The sequence below is a fragment of the Bombina bombina genome, chromosome 6 (assembly GCF_027579735.1).
Source record: "Bombina bombina isolate aBomBom1 chromosome 6, aBomBom1.pri, whole genome shotgun sequence".
Classification (NCBI taxonomy): Eukaryota; Metazoa; Chordata; class Amphibia; order Anura; family Bombinatoridae; genus Bombina; species Bombina bombina.
Window position 1 is genome coordinate 954,192,381 of NC_069504.1, and position 27,269 is coordinate 954,219,649.

Genomic DNA, 27,269 nt, shown 5'->3' on the forward strand with positions numbered 1-27,269 from the left:
ATGTTCTTGTTAGATACCACCTTAGGAAAAAACCCAGGTTGGTACGCAGGACTACCTTATCCGTACGAAGGACCAGATAAGGAGAATCACATTGTAACACAGATAACTTGGAGACTCTACGAGTCGAGGAAATAGCTACCCAAAAGGAACTTTCCAAGATAAAGATTGATATCTATGGAACAAAAAAAGGTTCAAACGGAACTTCTTGAAGAGCCTTAAGAACCAGGTTTAAGCTCCATGGCGGAGCAACAGTTTTAAACACAGGCTTGGATCTAACCAAAGCCTGACCAAATGCCTGAACGTCTAGAATACCTGCCAGACGCTTGTGCAAAAAAAATAGTCAGAGTAAAAATATGTCCCTTTTAAGGAATTAGCTGACAACCCTTTTCTCAAAAACATCTTGGAGAAAAGATAATATCCTGGGAATCCAGACTTTACTCCATGAGTAACCCTTGGATTCATAACAATCAGATATTTACACCATATCTATGTTCAATTTTCCTAGATACAGGCTTTCATGTCTGTATTAAGGTATCAATGACTGACTCTGAGAAGCCATGCTTTGATAACATCAAGCGTTCAGTCTCCAGGCAGTCCATCTCAGATTAATTCTATTTAGATGGTTGAAAGGACCCTGAGGTAGAGGGACCTGTCTCAGAAGCAGAGACCGTGATGGAAAGGATGACATGTCCACCAGATCTGCATACCAGGTCCTGCGTGGCTACGCAGGCGCTGTCAAAAACACCAAAGCCCTCTCCTGCTTGGTCTTGACCTCCGGAGGAAATCCCACTCCCCCGGAAGAAAAGTCTGACGACTTAGAAAATCCACCTCCCAGTTCTCAACACCTGGGATATGGATAGCTGATAGACAAGAGTGAGTCTCTGTCCAGTGAATTATTGTAAGACTTCTAACATCGCTAGGGAACTTCTGTTCCCCCTTGATGGCTGATATAAGCCACAGTCGTGTATATTGTCCGACTGAGTATGATGTACCTCAGAGTTGCTAACTGAGGCCAAGTCTGAAGAGCATGGAATATCACTCCCAGTTCCAGAATATTTATTAGAAGGAGGGTCTCCTCCTAAGTCCACTATCCCTGAGCCTTCAGGGAGTTCCAGACTGCATCCCAACCTAAAAGGCTGGCATCTATTGTAACAATTGTCCCATCTGACCTGCGGAAGGTCATACCCTTGGACAGATGGACCCGACATAGTCACCAGAGAAGAGAATCTCTGGTCTCTTGGTCCAGGTTTAACAGGGGGACAAATCTGTGTAATCCCCGTTCCTCTGACTGAGCATGCATAGTTGCAGCGGTCTGAAATGTAGACGTGCAAACGGTACTATGTCCCTTGCCGCTACCATTAAGCCGATTTCATTCATGTACTGAGTCACCGAAGGGCGAGGATGGGATGAAAAACACGGCAGAAATTTAGAAACTTTGACAACCTGGACTCCGTCAGGTAAATTTTCATTTCTACAGAATCTATCAGAGTCCCTAGGAGGGAAACCCTTGAGATTGGGGATAGAGAACTCTTTCCTTGTTCACTTTCCACCCGTGTGATCTCAGAAATGCCAGTACTACGTCCGTATGAGACTTGGCAACTTGGATGTTTGACGCCTGTATCAGGATGTCGTCTAAATAAGGGCCACTTCTATGCCCCGCGGCCTAAGGACCGCCAAAGCGACCCCAGTACCTCCATAAAGATTCTTGGGGCTGTAGATATCCCAAAGGAAAGAGCTACAAACTGGTAATGCCTGTCTAGAAAGGCAAACCTGAAAAACGATGGTGATCTTTATGCATCAGAATGTGAGAATAAGCATCCTTCAAATCCATTGTAGTCCTCTATTGACTCTCCTGGATCATAGTTAAGATGGTACGAATAGTTTCCATCTTAAATGACGGAATTCTGAGGAATTTGTTTAAGATCTTTAGATCCAAAATAGGTCTGAAGGTTCCCTCTCCTTGGGAACCACAAACAGATTTGAGTAAAAACTCTGTCCCTGTTCCTCTCTTGGAACTGGATGGATCTCGTACACAATGTAAGAATGCCTCCTTCTTTATCTGGTTTGCATTGTGAAAGGCGAAATCTCCCCTTTTTTGGGGGGGGAATCTTTGAAATCCAGAAGATATCTCTGGGATATAAATTCCAATGCCTAGGGATCCTGGGCATCTCTTGCCCACGCCTGGGCGAAGAAAGAAAGTCTGCCCCCTATAGGATCCGTTACTGGATAGGGGTCCGTTCCTTCATGCTGCCTTAGAGGCAGCAGCAGGCTCCTTGGCCTGCTTATCTTTGTTCCAGGTCCGATTGTCTCCAGACCGCCTTGGACTGAGCAAAAATTCCCTCTTGTTTTGCCTTAGAGGAAGTGGATGCCACACCTGCCCTGAAGTTTTTAAAAAGCACGAAAATTAGACCTTTTTTTGGCCCTTGATTTGGATCTATCCTGAGGAAGGGCATGACCTTTTCCTCCAGTGATATAAGCAATAATCTCCTTCAAACCAGGCCCGAATAGGGTCTGCCCCTTGAAGGGAAGTTAAATAGCTTATTTATTAAAGTCACGACAGCTGACCATGATATAAGCCATAGCGCTCTGCGCGCCAGTATAGTAAAAAACAGAATTCTTAGCCGTTAGTCTAGTCAAATGAACAAAGGCATCAGAAAACAAAGGAATTGGCTAGCATAAGCTTGTCAAATATATTCATCCAATGGAGTCGCTAACTGTAAAGCCTCATCAAGAGACTCAACCCAGAATGCCGCAGCAGCAGTGACAGAAGCAATGTATGCAAGGGGCTGCAGGATAAAACCCTGTTGAATAAACATTTTTTATCCATTGGATCTAAAAAGCACAACTGTCCTCGCCAGAGGTAGTGGTACGCTTAGCTAGAGTAGAAACTCTTCTCTCCACCTTAGGAACTGTCTGCCAGAAGTCCCGTGTGGCGGTAACTATTAGAAAACATTCTTCTAAAAAATAGGAGGGGAAGAGAACGGCACACCTGGTCTATCCCGTTCCTTATTAAAAAATTTTTAGTAAACCTCTTTAGTTATTGGAAAAACATCAGTACACACCGGCACTGCATATTATTTATCCAGTCTACACAATTTCTCTGGCCCTGCGATTGTACACATTCATTCAGAGCAGCCAAAGCCTCCCTGAGCAACAAGTGGAGGTTCTCAAGCATAAATTTTAAATGTAGAAATATCAGAATCAGGTTAAATCATTTTCCCTGAGTCAAAAAAATCACCCACAGACTAAGCATATTGTGAGGTAGTATCATACATGGTTCTTAAAGCGTCTGTATGCTCTGTATCTACCCCCAGAGCTATCTGCTTTCCTTAATTTCAGGTAGTCTGACTAATACTGCTGCCAGAGTATTATTCACCACCTTTACCATGTCTTGTAAAATAAACGCTATGGGCGCCCTTGATGTACTTGGCGCCATTTGAGCATGAGTCCCTGAAGCGGGAGTCGAAGGGTCTGACACGTGGGGAGAGTTAGTCGGCATAACTTTCCCCTCGACAGAATCCCCTGGTAAAATAAACGCTATGGGTGCCCTTGATGTACTTGGCGCCATTTGAGCGTGAGTCCCTAAAGCGGGAGTCAAAAGGTCTGACACGTGGGGAGAGTTAGTCGGCATAACTACCCCCATGACAGAATCCTCTGGTGATAATGTTTTTAAAGACAAAAAATGATCTTTATTGTTTAACATGAAATCAGTACATCTGGTACACATTCTAAGATGGGGTTCCACCATGGCTTTAAAACATAATGAACACAGAGCTTCCTCTGTGTCAGACATGTAAGAACAGACTAATAATGAGACTAGTAAGCTTGGAAAACACTTTAAATCAAGTTAACAAGCAAATATATAAAACGTTACTGTGCCTTTAAGAGAAACAAATTTTGTCAAAATTTGAAAAACAGTGAAAAGAGGCAGTAAAACAAACAAAATTTTTACAGTACATGTAATAAGGTAACAGAGCATTGCACCCACTTGCAAATGGATGATTAACCCCTTAATGCAAAAAACAGATAAAAAAACGACAGACGTTTTTAAAAACAGACACAACAAAACTGCCACAGCAGAGCTGTGGATTACCTTCCCTATAAACTATTTTGGAAGTCTTTTTAGCCCTTTAAAAATGTCCTGTAGTATTCATGGGACTGCTGAGGGAATCTGGATGATTCATTTTGTAATTTTAACTGCGCAAAAAAGCGCTAAATTAGGCCCCTCCCACTCATATTACAACAGTGGGAAGCTTCAGTTAACTGTTTCTATGCAAAATTTAAGCCAGCCATGTGGAAAAAACTTAGGCCCCAATAAGTTTTATCACCAAACATATGTTAAAAAACGATTAAACATGCAAGCAAACGTTTTAAAACACACTTTTACAAGAGTATGTATCTCTATTAATAAGCCTGATACCAGTCGCTTTTACTGCATTTAAGGCTATACCAACATTACAGTGTTATCACCAATGTACATTAAAAAACGATTAAACATGCCAGCAAACGTTTTAAAACACATTTTTATAAGAGTATGTATCTCTATTAATAAGCCTGATACCAGTCGCTATCGCTGCATTTAAGGCTTTACTTACATTACTTCGGTATCAGCAGTATTTCCTTAGTCAATTCCATTCCTAGAAAAATATTTTACTGCACATACCTTATCTGCAGGAAAACCTGCACGCCATTCCCCCTCTGAAGTACCTCACTCCTCAGAATGTGTGAGAACAGCAAATGGATCTTAGTTACGTCTGCTAAGATCATAGAAAAACGCAGGCAGATTCTTCTTCCAAATACTGCCTGAGATAAACAGCACACTCCGGTGCCATTTAAAAATAACAAACTTTTGATTGAAGAATAAACTAAGTATAAAACACCACAGACTCTCACGACCTCCTATCTATGTTGAGGCTTGCAAGAGAATGACTGAATATGGCAGTTAGGGGAGGAGCTATATAGCAGCTTTGCTGTGGGTGGACTCTTGCAACTTCCTGTTGGGAAGGAGAATATATTCCATAAGTAATGGATGATCCGTGGACTGGATACACTTAACAAGAGAAAATTGTTCCACACTCTTACAAAATAGCAATTTATGCAGATAATGGGGTCCTCTCCCTGGCTGATCCGCTAACCTCCCTCCAGCTAGCAATTCTAGAAATACAAACATATGGCCGCTATTCTAACATGCTCAATAACACCAAATCGGAAATTTTAAATATCAATTTAACACAGAAAGAATTTGAATCTCTGCAATTGTTTTGCGCTCTACAAATACAACATAAAACCATAAAATACTTGGGCATCTATCTCACATCCAACCCCAGGTTACTTTTTGAGACCAATTAGCTTTTGAAAAACGTACACAATTTTCGGTCTTGGAATGAAAAAAATTATCTTGGTGGGGTAAAATACAATCTCTTAAAACGTTTCTTTTAACAACTACAAGATGCTATCATGACATACATGTGGGGAACAAAAAGCCCAGAATTAGCAGATACTCTCTGTACCTTAGCTCCCGAGATGAAGGATTAGGGGTTCCCAAAATTAAATTGTATTATGCTGCTGTAACACTGCAGCAGATCCATGATTGGCATGGTTTAGGTGACAGAAAGGCATGGGTAGCAATCAATTCACATAAAAATCCTAGAGTGAGAGCCCTCTGCTGGGTACCAAAAGATAGGATCATAGATTTCAATACTCCCAAACATACAAAGGTGTATTGTCAGTCCGATCCCCGCTTTTCACCACCCGACAAAATGCAGAACTTGTAGGGGAATTAGATAGATTCACTGGTAAAGAATAATGGGATACACTATTCCACTAGTTAAACTTTTCGAAAATGGAAAGTCTATGCTTAGAGACAAAATTAAAGACACAGTAGAGCAGGTCTACGCTTCCTGGCTAAAATAAGCTCAACTCCACCATTTACTGCAAACTTTAAAATATAAACAAGGCTTCCTTAGAAACCTCACCCCCTTTGAATCCCTTTGCCTGTCAGGTAAACCAGCGCAAAATCCATTATCACTAGCAGGAAAAAATATTACGAGCTACGTTAGAAATGGCATTACCACTATATACAGACAGATGGTAAACAGATCTGGGTGCCTCTATTCTACCACTGAATAGAAAACTATATTTAAACAACATTAAGCGACCCTCCGTTTCCCCTTAAATTTTAAAGCTGAATACCAAAATCCTCCTGAGGTGGTACCTTACTCCGGCTCGCTTATCAGTGCCATACAGGGGGACTCGGGGGGGCTGTTGGAGGGGGTGTAGAGACCCTGGCTTATTAACACACATTTGGTGGTACTGTAAATTAGCTTGGTCCCTATGGAAGGGAGTATAAAAACATTTTTTCAAAAGATATTTCCAGATCTTTTCACACTAACACTACCTGTTAAATGATCACCCCAGAAAATCCTGTAAACTAAGGGCACATTTATTACAAATCAGGATTATCAGTGCAAAGTCGCTGATTGCAAGACACTGGAAATCCCCATTCATTCCAACCAAAGCAGATGTGATTGGACAGGACAACTGAATTGTTGTCACTAGATACATATGGCTTCCTGAAGCGCAATCAACACTCATATTTCCTAGAACAATCTCTAATGAAAAGCCAATAACTTCAATACACTCATCTAACACTTGCTTACCAAAAATTCTCCAGATTTGATCAGTCATTTGGGTTTCCTCAAAATTAACCCCTTAACGACCAAGGACGTGCCAGGCACGTCCTCATTAGGAGGTCACTTAACGACCAAGGACGTGCCTGGCACGTCCTCTAGGGTTTGAAGCTCTGGAAGCGATCCTGATCGCTTCCAGCAGCTTTTAAGGTATTGCAGTGATGCCTCGATATTGAGGCATCACTACAATACATTTTTGGCACACTGATGCAGAGAGAGCCACTCTGTGGCCCACTCTGCATCGGCCAGCAATGGTGCCGATCGTTGGTGGGTGAGAGCAGCTGCAGGGAGGTGGATGGGCGGTCCATCACTGGCAATCTTCCCGGAAATAATTTCCGGATGCCGGCAGAGGGTGCATGTGCGCGAGCACACCCGTGATTGTGCCGTTTTTTATTTTGAAGTAGTGGGAGAGGGTGGTGTGTGGGAGAGGAAGGGGGAAATAATTTTTTAAAATAGGTCTGGGAGGGGGAGGGAGTAGGGTTTGGAGGGGGGGGGGGGGTAGCTACCCTACAGCAAAATAGAGGTTTATTAAGAAAAAAACTAAATTAAAAAAAAAAAAAAAAAAAGCCTTTTATTTGAATACTGGCAGACTTTCTACCAGTACTTAAGATGGCGGGGACAATTGTGGGGTGGGGGAGGGATGAGAGTGGTTTGGGAGGGATGTGTCAGGTCGGAGGCTTAGCTCTACACTAAAGCTAACATTAACCCTTCAAGCTCCCTACAAGCTACCTAATTAACCCCAGCACTGCTGGGCATAATACAAGTGTGTTGCGCAGCAGTATTTAGAGGCCTTCTAATGACCAAAAAGCAACGCCAAAGCCATACATGTCTGCTATTTCTGAAAAAAGGGGATCCCAGAGAAGCATTTACAACCATTTGTGCCATAATTGCACAAGCTGTTTTTAAATAAATTCAGTGAGAAACCTAAAATTGTTAAAAATTTAACAATTTTTTTTATTTGATCGCATTTGGCGGTGAAATGGCATGAAATATACCAAAATGGGCCTATATCAATACTTGGGGGTGTCTACTACACTAAAGCTAAAATTAACCCTACAAGCTCCCTAATTAACCCCTTCACTGCTGGGCATAATACACGTGTGGTGCGCAGCGGCATTTAGCGGCCTTCTAATTACCATAAAGCAATACCAAAGTCATATATGTCTGCTATTTCTGAACAAAGGGGATCCCAGAGAAGCATTTACAACCATTTATGCCATAATTGCACAAGTTGTTTGTAAATAATTTCAGTGAGAAACCTAAAGTTTGTGAAAAAATTTGTAAAAAAAAAGTGAACAATTTTTTTTTTATTTGATCGCATTTGGCGGTGAAATGGTGACATGAAATATACCAAAATGGGCCTAGATCAATACTTTGGGATGTTTTCTAAAAAAAAAAATATATACATGTCAATGGATATTCAGGGATTCCTGAAAGATATCAGTGTCCCAATGTAACTAATTTTGAAAAAAAGTGATTTGGAAATAGCAAAGTGCTACTTGTATTTATTGCCCTATAACTTGCAAAAAAAGCAAAGAACATGTAAACATCAGGTATTTCTAAACTCAGAACAAAATTTAGAAACTATTTAGCATGTTTTTTTTTTGGTGGTTGTAGATGTGTAACAGATTTTGGGGGTCAAAGTTAGAAAAAGTGTGTTTTTTTCCATTTTTTCCACATATTTTATAATTTTTTTGAAAGTAAATTATACGAGATGTGATTAAAATAATGGTATCTTTAGAAAGTCCAACAACGGTATATAATATGTGTTTGGTACAGTAAATGAGTAAGAGGAAATTACAGCTAAACAAACACTGCAAAAACGTAAAAAGAGCTTTGGTCCCAAATGGACAGAGAATGGAAAAGTGCTGTGGTCATTAAGGGGTTAAACTAGGTAGCCTTACTAAGACATGACCCATCCCCCACCCCCCCACACACTATACCATCCTCTTTATCTCTTACTGCATCTATATCTTTCACAATTATCATCCTATCAAACCTGTTCTTTGTACAATATCATGACACTGCTTATGAAACTACAATATTACAGGTTACTCTATGCTTTCCAACAAGTAGAATGCGGACACCTATTTTGGTACTTATCTAAATAAATATTTTGATGGATAAAGAAGAACTCATGCATCACATATGTTCCTACTAGGCTTTTACTGTACCAAAACAGCACTCTACCCATTTCTCTATAGGCCGACTTAGAATTAATTCAGAATGCATTTTCCATGTATTACACTTTTGAACATTGAAAAAAAAAAAGTTGTGATCCCTTTAAAGTGGCAGTAAGTTTAAAAATAATATTTATATGCCTCTGGTGAGATCTCATGGTAATGAGTGGTCCTTTAAATTAACCAAAAACAATCTTACCTTAATGAGAAACTCTCCCAGCTGCAGCTCACTCAGTATTTCATGCACAATTTTCAGACACTCCGCATCAGGAATCATTGGGTCATACTGGCCGGCAATGTCAAAATCCTGGCACAAGAAGGAAATGGCATTAAACACAGTTACATTTCTAACACTTTTGTTAATCACTTCAGTTATCGCTGGCTGTGTTTCTACACGTCCTACACCCCACAAGCACAAAACACAGTACACACATACAACATACACCTTATCCACTAGAATGTGGGTAAGAGAGAAGATACACCAACAATACATGTGAGCACACAGCTCCCACGCACACAACCCTTGCTCCCTAAATATAGTTGCTCCAATAAGAATCATGATATTCCAAATAGACACTCTAAAGCAGAGGTGTGAGCTCTGATTATTACTATGAGGTGGGCAGTAGAGCTTTGAACCGACTGTCCTGCTTGCTTGCACAAAAGTGTGACTGATAAACAGAAGTAAACAAGCATCCATGTGGGTGCCAAATTTATATTGCTAATGTGATTTTCAACCTTTTTTATTTTATATATCTACAACTTCCTTTCAGTGCAATTATCTAAATAATTCACCTTTATGTCTGTATTGAACCTTAAAAATATAAATTTAAAATTTTACATGTACATGAGGTTCAATTTGTAAATGTATAATAATAAGATAATAAGACATATTCTGAGTAAACACATTTATTAAATTGCAGTTTGGCTGCACTCGGTATGCAAATTAGTGCAAGCAGAAGAAGAGAGGAGTAGTCTGTGAAAAGCACAAATGGGCAAAAAGAAGCTGCACACAGGAAGTAACCAGGCCATAGAACAAGCCACTGAGCCGTTGTTCGTTGCTGGCAGACTGCTTCTCTTTCTGTTTGTGAGTAGAAAGGGAAACCAGAAACAGTGGGGAAGTGTGTTTAATTTTATACTACAATTTGCTCTGCGCATGTAAGTCTAATGCGGCTGGATTCTTCACCATACCTTGAGAGGAACCATACTTAAAGAGGCCGAGGGAAATCAGCGTGCTAATTAACTGAAGTTTCACGTATACCCAAGGAAGACAGCTGAAGCCCATAAGAGGAATCTCCTGATGTGCGGATCACTTACCTCATATGATTGAGGTTCTGTCTTGTAAGTCTGCACTTCACATATATCCACTGTCCTTTTGTGGAACACCCCAGCATTTTCTTATGATACATTAGTGCACAGTACTACTATATATCCATCAACGTACATATTGATTTACTTATATCTGTGTGTTTAAGTGTATAACCTGACATTTATTCCATCGTTTATCATATCTCTGTTACAACCAGCGCTACTTTGTCCCTTTATATGCCCTCTTGTCTACCCATATTTTGTGGTGGGTGATTTCTGTGGAAGTAAGGGAGTCTCTCTCTATCTTGTTTCAGCTCTCACCCCCCTTAAAGGGACAGCTGCTTTCAGGTTGGTTTTTTGTTCTAAGGGAATTTCTGCCATCAAGTATACATATAAATATATTCCCCACTATATGTTTATATTTTTTATTGCTTACTCATTTTAGCGCCCTCTTTTTTCGCTTCTAGTTATATATATATATATATATATATATATATATATATATATATATATATATATATATATATATATATATATATATATATATATATATATACACACACACACACACACACGTTGATTGGAGTAGCCATATTAGTCCAGAGATTTAATTGGTCAGTATTGCTTCAGACTTGATAAAGGAAGGAACTCTTCCGAAAGCTTGTCAACTTATAAATGTATAGTTAGTCCAATAAATAAGTATCATTGCTCAATGCAATACTCTTGTTATTTTGATATATATATATATATATATATATATATATATATATATATATATATATATATATATACACACACATTTTTTTTTTATTCTTATTTGCAACCTCTTGAAACAGCATCCAATAGACTATGCAAATAAAAAATACTTTGTGTGTCCTTTTGACAGAAGAGAAAGACTGGGGATTATGGATAAGGGAAGTTGCACTTCACAGTTTTGCTGGCGTGCTCTTTGCCTCCTCCTGCTGGCCAGGAGTTGAATATCCCACTAGTAATTGGAATGAAGTCGTGGACTCTCCATGCCATAGGAAAGAAATTAAGACGAGAACAAAAAGCTTCAACTTACGCACTGATAGAACTCCCGGTAGCGACCTCTAGTCATGGCTGGATTGTCCCTTCTGTAAACTTTAGCTATGTGATAACGTTTGATGTTAGTAATTTTATTCATAGCCAAATAACGGGCAAAAGGAACCTGACAGAAAAGTAAAGGAAAGTGATATGATATGACGTAACATCTCTTATAGCTTAACCAGAGTGTGGTAGATCAGTAGAAATTCAAATTAACACCCGTTATTAAATATGACACAAAAATCATCACAAGCTCACACAACAACACTAATAACTTATTTGATAAAGCAGAAAGAAGAAATAAGTCGATCAAGTTCAACCTTTATAGATCCTCTTTGGTCTATATGTTTATTCTAAAGTAACCTACAAAGTGAACTGGCACATTTAAAACACAACTACCTAATTATCAATAGCTCTCGAATTCTGTTTTTATACAAAAATATCCAATCCCTTTATAAAAGGTAAATAAAAAGAGAGAAGCGCTGAACCTGGAAATGAACAATAGCATAATAGCTTGTTCTATGGCTAGTTACCACCCAAGAAGCAGCCTCTTTTTGGTCAACATGTGCCTTTCACAGAGAATAACTTTCCTGAAGCATATCAGTCTGATCCTGACTTCACAGTACAGTCCAGCCCCGAAATACCAGGCAATCCTTCTCTGAACGAGAGAAACAGCAAAACCCCAGACGCACGTTTCGGCCTATTGTGGGCCTCGTCAGTAAGGTGCAGCCATATCCCTCTAGGCACACTGAGCAACGGGTCGATGTCTGGATTCCCGCATCACACTTAAGGAGACTTCCCAAAATGTCATAATTTGCATAAATAAAAAGAGAGAAGCGCTCAAACTGGAAACGAACAATAGCATAATTGCTTGTTCTATGGCTTGTTACCACCCAAGAAGTAGCCTCTTTTTGCTCAATATGTGCCTTTCACAGAGAAGAACTTTCCTGAAGCATATCAGTCTGATCCTGACTTCACAGTACAGTCCAACCCCGAAATACCAGGCAATCCTTCTCTTCACCCTTTATAAAAGGTGTATACTGTACTGGCAACCAATCCCTGCTCAGAGAGCTCCACAGAGTGCTCTTACAGTGGAAAACCAAACCATTTTTGTTGCTGGTCTCTTGCCTTAAAAAGTGACCACTTGTCAGAAATATTTTCTGGGAATAAATAGTGTTCAAGCCAATTCTCTATATAGGCTATAACTATTAATGGGCCATATCACCTCTAATGTACCTCTTTTCTATAGTAAATGGACCCAATTTGGCATGTTTATGCTCTGGCCTTAATAAATGGTCTCAAAAACTGTACTATGTAATCAAGGTGAGGGAATTATGCTTTCTTCCTTTACATGAATGCCCTTATATATACACATGCTACTACATTTGCCTTAAAGGGCCATAATACCCAAATGTTTAAACACTTGAAAGTGATGCAGCATAGCTGTAAAAAGCTGATTAGAAAATATCACTTGAACATCTCTATGTAAAAAAGAAAGATATTTTACCACAAAAGTTCCTCAGTAGCCACATCCCATTGTAAAGGATTTCTAAGCAGCATTTTAGTGTGTTTGTCCTGGAACATCTGAAGGGACTAGCATCGTGCACTCTCATATTATTTCACCAATCAGGTAAAGGAAGCTTACTATGAAATCTCATGAGAGTTAAGTCAAATCTCATGAGATCACAGTAAGAGTTCATGACCTCAGCACTGCTGATGCTGATTGGCTGCTGTTCATTTCTTCATTTTTTTTTTATTTTTTTACCTGCAGCTGGGAGCAGCTGAGTATAACTTTTTACACATAACTTACTCTGCTGAGATGAGGAGATTGTGAGGTAAAATATCTTCCTTTTTTACATAGAGATGCTCAGCAGGTGATATTTTCCTGTCAGCTTTTTACAGTTATACTGCATCAGTTTCAAGTGATTTAGCATATGAGTATTATGTCCCTTTAACATTGAGCACGGGTTTTTAGTTTGTTGACTACAAGAACCCCTAAATCCATTTCCACCTATGTTTAGCCAAGTGTTGTTGAATTTAAGCAATATGCAGCATGCTTATTTTTGCTTCAGTGTTAAGTCCATGAGCTAGTGACGTATGGGATATACATTCCTACCAGGAGGGGCAAAGTTTCCCAAACCTCAAAATGCCTATAAATACACCCCTCACCACACCCACAAATCAGTTTAACGAATAGCCAAGAAGTGGGGTGATAAGAAAAAAAAGTGCAAAAGCATAAAAAATAAGGAATTGGAATAATTGTGCTTTATACAAAAAAATCATAACCACCACAAAAAAGGGTGGGCCTCATGGACTCTTGCTAATATGAAAGAAATGAATTTATCAGGTAAGTTCTTACATAAATTATGTTTTCTTTCATGTAATTAGCAAGAGTCCATGAGCTAGTGACGTATGGGATAATGACTACCCAAGATGTGGATCTTTCCACGCAAGAGTCACTAGAGAGGGAGGGATAAAATAAAGACAGCCAATTCCTGCTGAAAATAATCCACACCCAAAATAAAGTTTAAATGAAAACATAAGCAGAAGATTCAAACTGAAACAGCTGCCTGAAGTACTTTTCTACCAAAAACTGCTTCAGAAGAAGAAAACACATCAAAATGGTAGAATTTAGTAAAAGTATGCAAAGAAGACCAAGTTGCTGCTTTGCAAATCTGAGCAACCGAAGCTTCATTCCTAAACGCCCAGGAAGTAGAAACTGACCTAGTCGAATGAGCTGTAATCCTCTGAGGCGGAGTTTTACCCGACTCAACATAGGCAGGATGAATTAAAGATTTCAACCAAGATGCCAAAGAAATGGCAGAAGCTTTCTGGCCTTTTCTAGAACCGGAAAAGATGACAAATAGACTAGAAGTCTTTCGGAAATTCTTAGTAGCTTCAACATAATATTTCAAAGCTATAACAACATCCAAAGAATGCAATGATTTCTCCTTAGAATTCTTAGGATTAGGGCATAATGAAGGAACTACAATTTCTCTACTAATGTTGTTGGAATTCACAACCTTAGGTAAAAATTTAAAAGAAGTTCGCAACACCGCCTTATCCTGATGAAAAATCAGAAAAGGAGACTCACAAGAAAGAGCAGACAATTCAAAGACTCTTCTGGTAGAAGAGATGGCCAAAAGGAACAAAACTTTCCAAGAAAGAAATTTAATGTCCAATGAATGCATAGGTTCAAACGGAGGAGCTTGAAGAGCCCCCAGAACCAAATTCAAACTCCAAGGAGGAGAAATTGACTTAATGACAGGTTTTATATGAACCAAGGCTTGTACAAAACAATGAATATCAGGAAGATTAGCAATCTTTCTGTGAAAAAGAACAGAAAGAGCAGAGATATGTCCTTTCAAGGAACTTGCGGACAAACCTTTATCTAAACCATCCTGAAGAAACTGTAAAATTATCGGAATTCTAAAAGAATGCCAGGAAAAATGATGAGAAAGACACCGAGAAATATAAGTCTTCCAGACTCTATAATATATCTCTCTAGATACAGATTTACGAGCCTGTAACATAGTATTAATCACAGAGTCAGAGAAACCTCTTTGACCAAGAATCAAGCGTTCAATCTCCATACCTTTAAATTTAAGGATTTGAGATCCTGATGGAAAAAAGGACCTTGCGACAGAAGGTCTGGTCTTAACGGAAGAGTCCACGGTTGGCAAGAGGCCATCCGGACAAGATCCGCATACCAAAACCTGTGAGGCCATGCTGGAGCTACCAGCAGAACAAACGAGCATTCCTTCAGAATCTTGGAGATTACTCTTGGAAGAAGAACTAGAGGCGGAAAGATATAGGCAGGATGATACTTCCAAGGAAGTGATAATGCATCCACTGCCTCCGCCTGAGGATCCCGGGATCTGGACAGATACCTGGGAAGTTTCTTGTTTAGATGAGAAGCCATCAGATCTATTTCTGGAAGTTCCCACATTTGAACAATCTGAAGAAATACCTCTGGGTGAAGAGACCATTCGCCCGGATGCAACGTTTGGCGACTGAGATAATCCGCTTCCCAATTGTCTATTCCTGGAATATGAACCGCAGAGATTAGACAGGAGCTGGATTCCGCCCAAACCAGAATTCGAGATACTTCTTTCATAGCCAGAGGACTGTGAGTCCCTCCTTGATGATTGATGTATGCCACAGTTGTGACATTGTCTGTCTGAAAACAAATGAACGATTCTCTCTTCAGAAGAGGCCAAGACTGAAGAGCTCTGAAAATTGCACGGAGTTCCAAAATATTGATCGGTAATCTCACCTCCTGAGATTCCCAAACCCCTTGTGCTGTCAGAGACCCCCACACAGCTCCCCAACCCGTAAGACTTGCATCTGTTGAAATTACAGTCCAGGTCGGAAGAACAAAAGAAGCCCCCTGAACTAAACGATGGTGATCTGTCCACCACGTCAGAGAGTGTTGTACAATCGGTTTTAAAGATATTAATTGAGATATCTTTGTGTAATCCCTGCACCATTGGTTCAGCATACAGAGCTGAAGAGGTCGCATGTGAAAACGAGCAAAGGGGATCGCGTCCGATGCAGCAGTCATAAGACCTAGAATTTCCATGCATAAGGCTACCGAAGGGAATGATTGTGACTGAAGGTTTCGACAAGCTGAAATCAATTTTAGACGTCTCTTGTCTGTCAAAGACAGAGTCATGGACACTGAATCTATCTGGAAACCCAAAAAGGTTACCCTTGTCTGAGGAATCAATGAACTTTTTAGTGAATTGATCCTCCAACCATGATTTTGAAGAAACAACAAAAGTCGATTCGTATGAAATTCTGCTAAATGTGAAGACTGAGCAAGTACCAAGATATCGTCCAAATAAGGAAATACCACAATACCCTGTTCTCTGATTACAGATAGAAGGGCACCGAGAACTTTTGTAAAAATTCTTGGAGCTGTTGCTAGGCCAAACGGCAGAGCCACAAACTGGTAATGCTTGTCTAGGAAAGAGAATCTCAGAAACTGATAGTGATCTGGATGAATCGGAATATGCAGATATGCATCCTGTAAATCTATTGTGGACATATAATGCCCTTGCTGAACAAAAGGCAGGATAGTCCTTACAGTTACCATTTTGAATGTTGGTATCCTTACATAACGATTCAATATTTTTAGATCCAGAACTGGTCTGAAGTAATTCTCCTTCTTTGGTACAATGAAGAGATTCGAATAAAACCCCAGCCCCTGTTCCAGAACTGGAACTGGCATAATTACTCCAGCCAACTCTAGATCTGAAACACATTTCAGAAATGCTTTAGCTTTCGCTGGGTTTACTGGGACACGGGAAAGAAAGAATCTCTTTGCAGGAGGTCTTATTTTGAAACCAATTCTGTACCCTTCTGAAATAATGTTCTGAATCCAAAGATTGTGAACAGAATTGATCCAAATTTCCTTGAAAAAACGTAATCTGCCCCCTACCAGCTGAGCTGGAATGAGGGCCGCACCTTCATGTGGACTTAGAAGCTGGCTTTGCTTTTCTAGAAGGCTTGGATTTATTCCAGACTGGAGATGGTTTCCAAACTGAAACTGCTCCTGAGGATGAAGGATCAGGCTTTTGTTCTTTGTTGAAACGAAAACGATTATTAGCCCTGTTTTTACCCTTAGATTTTTTATCCTGAGGTAAAAAAGTTCCTTTCCCACCAGTAACAGTTGAGATAATAGAATCCAACTGAGAACCAAATAATTTATTACCCTGGAAAGAAAGGGAAAGTAGAGTCGATTTAGAAGACATATCAGCATTCCAAGTTTTAAGCCATAAAGCTCTTCTAGCTAAAATAGCTAGAGACATAAACCTGACATCAACTCTGATAATATCAAAAATGGCATCACAGATAAAATTATTAGCATGTTGAAGAAGAATAATAATGTTATGAGAATCATGATCTGTTACTTGTTGCGCTAAAGTTTCCAACCAAAAAGTTGAAGCTCCAGAATCCTCAATTTCTAATGCAATTAGGACTTCTTTAAGTAAAGAACGAATAAATTCCATTTTAAATAAATATGAAGATTTATCAGCATCAACCTCTGAAACAGAATCCTCTGAACCAGAAGAATCATTAGAATCAGAATGATGATGTTCATTTAAAAATTCATCTGGATAAAGAGAAGTTTTAAAAGACTTTTTATGTTTACTAGAAGGAGGAATAACAGACATAGCCTTCTTAATAGATTCAGAAACAAAATCTCTTATGTTATCAGGAACACTCTGAACATTAGATGTTGATGGAACTGCAACAGGTAATGGTATTTTACTAAAGGAAATAATTTCTGCATTAACAAGTTTGTCATGACATTTAATACAAACAACAGCTGGAGGAACAGCTACCAAAAGTTTACAGCAGATACACTTAGCTTTGGTAGTTCCAGCACCAGGCAGCGATTTTCCTGAAGTATCTTCTGGCTCAGATGCAACATGAGACATCTTGCAATATGTAAGAGAAAAAACAACATATAAAGCAAAATTGATCAAATTCCTTAAATGACAGTTTCAGGAATGGGAAAAAATGCCAAAGAACAAGCTTCTAGCACCAGAAGCAATGAAAAATGAGACTTAAATAATGTGGAGACAAAAGCGACGCCCATATTTTTTTAGCGCCAAATAAGACGCCCACATTATTTGGCGCCTAAATGCTTTTGGCGCCAAAAATGACGCCACATCCGGAACGCCGAAATTTTTGGTGCAAAAGAACGTCAAAAAAATTACGAAACTTCCGGCGACACGTATGACGCCGGAAACAGAAAAGATTTTCTGCGCCAAAAAAGTCTGCGCCAAAAATGACGCAATAAAATGAAGCATTTTCAGCCCCCGCGAGCCTAACAGCCCACAGGGAAAAAGTCAAATTTTTAAAGGTAAGAAAAAATGATTGATTCAAATGCATCATCCCAAATATGAAACTGACTGCCTGAAAATAAGGAATGTTGAACATCCTGAGTCAAGGCAAATAAATGTTTGAATACATATATTTAGAACTTTATAAAAAAGCGCCCAACCATAGCTTAGAGTGTCACAGAAAATAAGACTTACTTACCCCAGGACACTCGTCTACATGTTGTAGAAAGCCAAACCAGTACTGAAACGAAAATCAGCAGAGGTAATGGTATATATATAAGAGTATATCGTCGATCTGAAAAGGGAGGTAAGAGATGAATCTCTACGACCGATAACAGAGAACCTATGAAATAGACCCCGTAGAAGCAGATCATTGCATTCAAATAGGCAATACTCTCCTCACATCCCTCTGACATTCACTGCACGCTGAGAGGAAAACCGGGCTCCAACCTGCTGCGGAGCGCATATCAACGTAGAATCTAGCACAAACTTACTTCACCACCTCCATAGGAGGCAAAGTTTGTAAAACTGATTTGTGGGTGTGGTGAGGGGTGTATTTATAGGCATTTTGAGGTTTGGGAAACTTTGCCCCTCCTGGTAGGAATGTATATCCCATACGTCACTAGCTCATGGACTCTTGCTAATTACATGAAAGAAATCTAATTTGCTATTTACCAGCCAAATTTCTAGTTTATGCAAATCCTCTTGCAGAATTATATAAATGCTTTGACCTAATCGCTATACACAATTTAGTCAAATCTGCGATGGATGTGGTGGAATAACCAATAATCAAATTGTATTTTGCAATTCCATATTATTCTATTGTGCAGGATAATTCCTGGAGGAGCTGGCCCCATACAAAGAAATATAGCTAGCACATGTAAAAGGGATATTAAACAGTATGCATTTAAACACCAAAAAACATAATTTATGTAAGAACTTACCTGATAAATTCATTTCTTTCATATTAGCAAGAGTCCATGAGCTAGTGACGTATGGGATATACATTCCTACCAGGAGGGGCAAAGTTTCCCAAACCTTAAAATGCCTATAAATACACCCCTCACCACACCCGCAATTCAGTTTAACGAATAGCCAAGAAGTGGGGTGATAAGGAAAAAAGTGCGAAAGCATATAAAATAAGGAATTGGAATAATTGTGCTTTATATAAAAAAATCAAAACCACCACAAAAAAGGGCGGGCCTCATGGACTCTTGCTAATATGAAAGAAATGAATTTATCAGGTAAGTTCTTACATAAATTATGTTTTCTTTCATGTAATTAGCAAGAGTCCATGAGCTAGTGACGTATGGGATAATGATTACCCAAGATGTGGATCTTTCCACACAAGAGTCACTAGAGAGGGAGGGATAAAATAAAGACAGCCAATTCCTGCTGAAAACAATCCACACCCAGAATAAAATTTTAATGAAAAAACATAAGCAGAAGATTCAAACTGAAACCACTGCCTGAAGTACGTTTCTACCAAAAACTGCTTCAGAAGAAGAAAACACATCAAATGGTAGAATTTAGTAAAAGTATGCAAAGAGGACCAAGTTGCTGTTTTGCAAATCTGATCAACCGAAGCTTCATTCTTAAACGCCCAGGAAGTAGAAACTGACCTAGTAGAATGAGCTGTAATCCTTTGAGGCGGAGTGTTACCCGACTCAACATAGGCATGATGAAATAAAGATTTCAACCAAGATGCCAAAGAAATGGCAGAAGCTTTCTGGTCTTTTCTAGAACCGGAAAAGATGACAAATAGACTAGAAGTCTTTCGGAAAGACTTAGTAGCTTCAACATAATATTACAAAGCTCTAACAGCATCCAAAGAATGCAATGATTTCTCCTTAGAATTCATAGGATTAGGACATAATGAAGGAACCACAATTTCTCTACTAATGTTGTTGGAATTCACAACCTTAGGTAAAAAATTCAAAAGAAGTTCGCAGCACCGCCTTATCCTGATGCAAAATCAGAAAAGGAGACTCACAAAAAAGAGTAGATAATTCAGAGACTCTTCTGGCAGAAGAGATGGCCAAAAGAAACAAAACTTTCCAAGAAAGTAATATAACGACCAAAGAATGCATGGGTTCAAAAGGAGGAGCTTGAAGAGCCCCCAGAACTAAATTCAAACTCCAAGGAGGAGAAATTGACTTAATGACAAGTTTTATACGAACCAAAGGTTGTACAAAACAATGAATATCAGGAAGATTAGCAATCCTTCTGTGAAAAAGAACAGAAAGAGCAGAGATTTGTCTTTCAAGAAACTTGCGGACAAACCTTTATCTAAACCATCCTGAAGAAATATAAGTCTTCCAGACTCTATAATATATCTCTCTAGATACAGATTTACGAGCCTGTCACATAGTATCAATCACAGAGTCAGAGAAACCTCTTTGACCAAGAATCAAGCGTTCAAACTCCACACCTTAAAATTAAGGTTTTGAGATCCTGATGGAAAAAAGAACCTTGAGACAGAAAGACTGGTCTTAACGGAAGAGTCCACAGCTGGCAAGAGGCCATCCGGACAAGATCCGCATACCAAAACCTGTGAGACCATGCTGGAGCTACCAGCAGGACAAACGAGCATTCCTTTAGAATATTGGAGAATACCCTTGGAAGAAGAACTAGAGGCGGAAAGATATAGGCAGGATGACACTTGTAAGGAAGAGATAATGCATCCACTGCCTCCGCCCGAGGATCCCGGGATCCGGACAGATACCAGGGAAGTTTCTTGTTTAGATGAGAAGCCATCAGATCTATTTCTGGGAGTTCCCACATTTGAACAATCTGAGGAAATACCTCTGGGTGAAGACCATTCGCCCAGGTGCAACGTTTGGCGACTGAGATAATCCGCTTTCCAATTGTCCATACCTGGGATATGAACCGCAGAGATTAGACAGGAGCTGGATTCCCCCCAAACCAAAATTCGAGATACTTCTGTCATAGCCAGAGGACTGTGAGTCCCTCCTTGATGATTGATGTATGCCACAGTTGTGACATTGTCTATCTGAAAACAAATGAACAACTCTCTCTTCAGAAGAGGCCAAGACTGAAGAGCTCTGAAAATTGCACGGAGTTCCAAAATATTGATCGGAAATCTCACCTCCTGAGATTCCCAAACCCCTTGTGCCGTCAGATACCCCCACACAGCTCCCCAACCTGTAAGACTTGCATCTGTTGAGATTATAGTCCAGGTCGGAAGAACAAAGAAGCCCCCTGAACTAAACGATGGTGATCTGTCCACCATGTCAGAGAGTGTCGTATAATCGGTTTAAAGATATTAATTGAGATATCTTTGAGTAATCCCTGCACCATTGGTTCAGCATACAGAGCTGAAGAGGTCGCATGTGAAAACGAGCAAAGGAGATCGCATCTGATGCGGCAGTCCTAAGACCTAAAATTTCCATGCATAAGGCTACCAAAGGGAATGATTGTGACTGAAGGTTTTGACAAGCTGATATCAATGTTAAACTTCTCTTCTCTGACAAGGACAGAGTCATAGACACTGAATCTATCTAGAAACCTAAAAAGGTTACCCTTGTCTGAGGAATCAATGAACTGATTGGTAAATTGATCCTCCAACCATGAACTTGAAGAAACAACACAAGTCGATTCGTATGAGATTCTTCGAAAATGAGAAGACTGAGCAAGTACCCAGATATCGTCCAATAAGGAAATACCAAAACCCTGTTCTCTGATTACAGAAAGAAGGGCACCGAGAACCTTTGAAAAAAATTCTTGGAACTGAGGCTAGGCCAAACGGTAGAGCCACAAAACTGGTAATGCTTGTCTAAAAAGAGAATCTCAGACACTAAAAGTGATCTGGATGAATCGGAATATGCAGATACACATCCTGTAAATCTATTGTAGACATATAATGCCCTTGCTAAACAAAAGGCAGGATAGTCCTACAGTAACCATCTTGAATGTTGGTATCCTTACATAACGATTCAATATTGATAGATCCGGAACTGGTCTGAAGGAATTGACCTTCTTTGGTACAATGAAGAGATAAAATAAAACCCCAGCCCCTGTTCCAGAACTGGAACTGGCATAATTACTCCAGCCAACTCTAGATCCGAAAACACATTTCAGAAATGCTGAGCCTTTGCTGTGTTAACTGGGACACGGGAAAGAAAAAAATCTCTTAGCAGGAGGCCTTAACTGAAGCCAATTCTGTACCTTTCTGAAACAATGTTCTGAAACCAGAAATTGAGAACGGAATTGATCAAAATTTCTTTGAAGAAAACGTAATCTGCCCCATACCAGCTGAGCTGGAATAAGGTCCGCACTTTCATGGGTACTTAGGAGCTGGCTATAGGTTTTCTATAAGGCTTGGATATATTCCAAACTGGAAATAGTTTCCAAACTGATACTGCTCCTGAGGATGAAGGATCAGGCTTTTGTTCCTTATTGTGAGGAAAGGAACGAAAATGATTATTAGACCTAAATTTACCTTAGATTTTTTATCCTTTGGTAAAAAAGTTCCCTTCCTTCCAGAAACAGTTGAGATAATAATTTATTACCCTGGAAAGAAAGGGAAAGCAAAGTTGACTTAGAAGACATATCAGCATTCCAAGTTTAATCCATAAAGCTTTTCTAGCTAAAATAGCTAGAGACATATACCTGACATCAACTCTAATGATATCAAAAGATGGTATCACCAATAAAATTATTAGCATGTTATAGAATAATAATAATGCTATAAAATTATGATCTGTTACTTGTTGCGCTAAAGCTTCTAACCAAAAAGTTGAAGCTGCAGCAACATCCGCTAAAAATATAGCAGGTCTAAGAAGATTACCTGAACATAAGTAAGCTTTTCTTAGAAAGGATTCAATTTTCCTATCTAAAGGATCCTTAAATGAAGTACTATCTGCCGTAGGAATAGTAGCACATTTAGCAGGAGTAGAGACAGCCCCATAACCTTAGGTATTTTGTCCCAAAAAAACTCTAATCTGTCAGATGGCACAGGATATAATTGTTTAAACGTTTAGAAGGAGTAAAAGAATTACCCAAATTATTCCATTCCCTGGAAATTACTTCAGAAATAGCATCAGGGAGATTAAACACTTCTGGAATAACTACAGGAGAATTAAAAACCTTATTTAAACGTTTAGATTTAGTATCAAGAGGACCAGAATCCTCTATTTCTAATGCAATTAATACTTCTTTAAATAAAGAACGAATAAATTCCATCTTGAACAAATACAAAGATTTATCAGCATCAACCTCTGAGACAGAAACCTCTGAACCAGAAGAACCATTATCAGTATCAGAATGATGATGTTCATTTAAAAATTCATCTGAAAAAAGAGAAGTTTTAAAAGACTTTTATGTAAACTAGAAGGAGAAATAACAGACATAGCCTTCTTAATGGATTTAAAAAATAAAATCTCTTATGTTTATCAGGAACACTCTGAAAATTAGATGTTGACGGAACAGCAACAGGTAATGTAACAGTACTAAAGGAAATTTTATCTGCATTAATAAGTTTGTCATGACATGCAATACAAACAACAGCTGGAGAAACAGATACCAAAAATTATAGCAGATACACTTAGCTTGGTAGCTCCAGCACTAGACAGCGATTTTCCTGTAGTATCTTCTGACTCAGATGCAACGTGAGACATCTTGCAATATGTAAGAGAAAAAACAACATATAAAGCAAAATTGATCAAATTCCTTAAATGACAGTTTCAGGAATGGGAAAAAATGCCCAAGAACAAGCTTCTAGCAACCAGAAGCAATGAAAAAATAAGACTTAAATAATGTGGAGACAAAAGCGACTCCGTTATTTTTTAGCGCCAAATAAGACGCCCACATTATTTGGCGCCTAAATGCTCTTGGCGCCAAAAATGACGCCACATCCGGAACGCCGACATTTTTGGCGCAAAATAACGTCAAAAAATGACGCAACTTCCGGCGACACGTATGACGCCGGAAACGGAAAAGAATTTTTGCGCCAAAAAAGTCTGCGCCAAGAATGACGCAATAAAATGAAGCATTTTCAGCCCCCGCGAGCCTAACAGCCCACAGGGAAAAAAGAGTCAAATTTTTGAAGGTAAGAAAAAATGATTAATTCAAATGCATTATCCCAAATATGAAACTGACTGTCTGAAAAATAAGGAAAGTTGAACATTCTGAGTCAAGGCAAATAAATGTTTGAATACATATATTTAGAACTTTATAAACAAAGTGCCCAACCATAGCTTAGAATGTCACAGAAAATAAGATTTACTTACCCCAGGACACTCATCTACATGTTTGTAGAAAGCCAAACCAGTACTGAAACGAGAATCAGCAGAGGTAATGGTATATATAAGAGTATATCGTCGATCTGAAAAGGGAGGTAAGAGATGAATCTCTACGACCGATAACAGAGAACCTATGAAATAGACCCCGTAGAAGGAGATCACTGCATTCAAATAGGCAATACTCTCCTCACATCCCTCTGACATTCACTGCACGCTGAGAGGAAAACCGGGCTCCAACTTGCTGCAGAGCGCATATCAACGTAGAATCTAGCACAAACTTACTTCACCACCTCCATCGGAGGCAAAGTTTGTAAAACTGAATTGTGGGTGTGGTGAGGGGTGTATTTATAGGCATTTTAAGGTTTGGGAAACTTTGCCCCTCCTGGTAGGAATGTATATCCCATACGTCACTAGCTCATGGACTCTTGCTAATTACATGAAAGAAAAGGAGCGCTAGTAACCACAATAGGAGATGTATTAAATCGCCTATGGGTAGCCTGCTAAACAGTGTAATATCCTATAATTTGGTAGAAATGTGTTGAATAAATATTCATATATTTATAAATAAAATGTGTATAAAAATGAATACATACATACACACATATATATATATATATATATATATATATATATATATATATATATATATATATATATATATATAAAAAATCCGGAATTCATAAATTAAAACATTTAAACAAAGGGCAATAATTGGTGGCAACATTTAAATTCAAATAAAGATGCCACGAGAACAAAGAAAAATTGACAATAGGAGTAAATTAGAAAGTTGCTTTAAATTGCTTGCTCTATCTGAATCAAGGTGGGGGGGGGGGGTTAGTATCCCTTTAAGTTTTCCCCTTATCTACTTTTTCCTGCTGATGACAATTCATGACAGATAAAAACCAGCCAATAAAAGTCTGTCCAAACAAAGCTGTATTAAAAAGGGAATAAAAAAAAATTGTTATGGTTTTAAAAGATAGATAATCCCTTTATTATCCATTCCCCAGTTTTGCATAACCAACACAGTTATATTAATATACTTTTAACCTCTGTGATTACCTTGTATCTAAGCATCTTCTGACAGCCCTCTGATCACATGACTTTGTCGTTATTATCTATTGACTTGCAGTTAGTACTGTGTTGTGCTAAATCTTAAATAACTTCCAGGGCGAACACATTGTTATATTAATATACTTTATAACACTGAAACCTCCAAATGTCTGCCTGTTTCTAAGACATTAAAAACAGCCTATTGCCACCAGCTTTTGTATTAGCTTTTCACAACAGGGGAGTGCTAGTTCATGCGAGTCATATAGATAACATTGTGATCACGCCCATGGCTTGTGGCAGACACTGCACTAATTAGCTAAAATGCAAGTCAATAGATAACAAAAAGTCATGTGATCAGAGAGCTGTCAGAAGATGCTTAGATACAAGTTAATCACAGAGGTAAAACGTATATTAATATAACTGTGTCGGTTATGCAAAACTGGGGAATGGGTAATAAAAGGGATTATCTATCTTTTTAAAATAATAACACTTCTGGTGTAGACTGTCCCTTTATATAACTCCCCAGGTATGAACACATTGTTATCTATATGGCCCACATGAACTAACAGTCTCCTGTTGTGAAAAGCAAATACAAAATAATATGATTAAGAGAGTGTCAATAGATCCTTTGAAACAGGCAGACATTTAGAGGTTTACATGTTATAAAGTATATTAAAAGGGACAGTTCACCCAAAAATGTTTTCCCATTTAAATTGTTCCCAATGTTCCATTTTACCTGCTGAAGTGTATTCAATTGTTTACAAGTAGCCCCTTTACCCCTTTGAAATAGCGGATTTAGCTTGTGGTTTTCCAATCTATACTAAAAGTTTTGATACTGGAGTATCAGCTATTGAATAGCCTAAGTAAACACAGCCAGCAGAAGAAAACAGAATTTATGCTTACCTGATAAATTACTTTCTCCAACGGTGTGTCCGGTCCATGGCGTCATCCTTACTTGTGGGATATTCTCTTCCCCAACAGGAAATGGCAAAGAGTCCCAGCAAAGCTGGTCACATGATCCCTCCTAGGCTCCGCCCACCCCAGTCATTCGACCGACGGACAGGAGGAAATATATATAGGAGAAACCATGATACCGTGGTGACTGTAGTTAGAGAAAATAATTCATCAGACCTGATTAAAAAACCAGGGCGGGCCGTGGACCGGACACACCGTTGGAGAAAGTAATTTATCAGGTAAGCATAAATTCTGTTTTCTCCAACATTGGTGTGTCCGGTCCACGGCGTCATCCTTACTTGTGGGAACCAATACCAAAGCTTTAGGACACGGATGAAGGGAGGGACCAAATCAGGTCACCTAAATGGAAGGCACCACGGCTTGCAAAACCTTTCTCCCAAAAATAGCCTCCGAAGAAGCAAAAGTATCAAATTTGTAAAATTTGGCAAAAGTGTGCAGTGAAGACCAAGTCGCTGCCTTACATATCTGGTCAACAGAAGCCTCGTTCTTGAAGGCCCATGTGGAAGCCACAGCCCTAGTGGAGTGAGCTGTGATTCTTTCAGGAGGCTGCCGTCCGGCAGTCTCATAAGCCAATCGGATAATGCTTTTAAGCCAAAAGGAAAGAGAGGTAGAAGTCGCTTTTTGACCTCTCCTTTTACCAGAATAAACAACAAACAAGGAAGATGTTTGTCTGAAATCTTTAGTAGCCTCTAAATAGAATTTTAGAGCACGGACTACGTCCAAATTGTGTAACAAACGTTCCTTCTTTGAAACTGGATTCGGACACAAAGAAGGTACAACTATCTCCTGGTTAATATTTTTGTTGGAAACAACTTTCGGAAGAAAACCAGGCTTAGTACGCAAAACCACCTTATCTGCATGGAACACCAGATAGGGCGGAGAACACTG

The 27,269-nt window shown here is 39.1% G+C and overlaps 1 protein-coding gene across 1 annotated transcript in view; it reads right to left on the reverse strand.

The window, feature by feature from the left end:
- The window catches only part of HARS1 (histidyl-tRNA synthetase 1), a 115,221-nt gene that overhangs the window by 61,558 nt on the left and 26,394 nt on the right, over window positions 1-27,269 (reverse strand). The window contains 2 exon segments of the mRNA XM_053718603.1: window positions 9,069-9,176; window positions 11,238-11,363. Of these exon segments, the coding sequence (XP_053574578.1) occupies window positions 9,069-9,176; window positions 11,238-11,363 (234 nt within the window).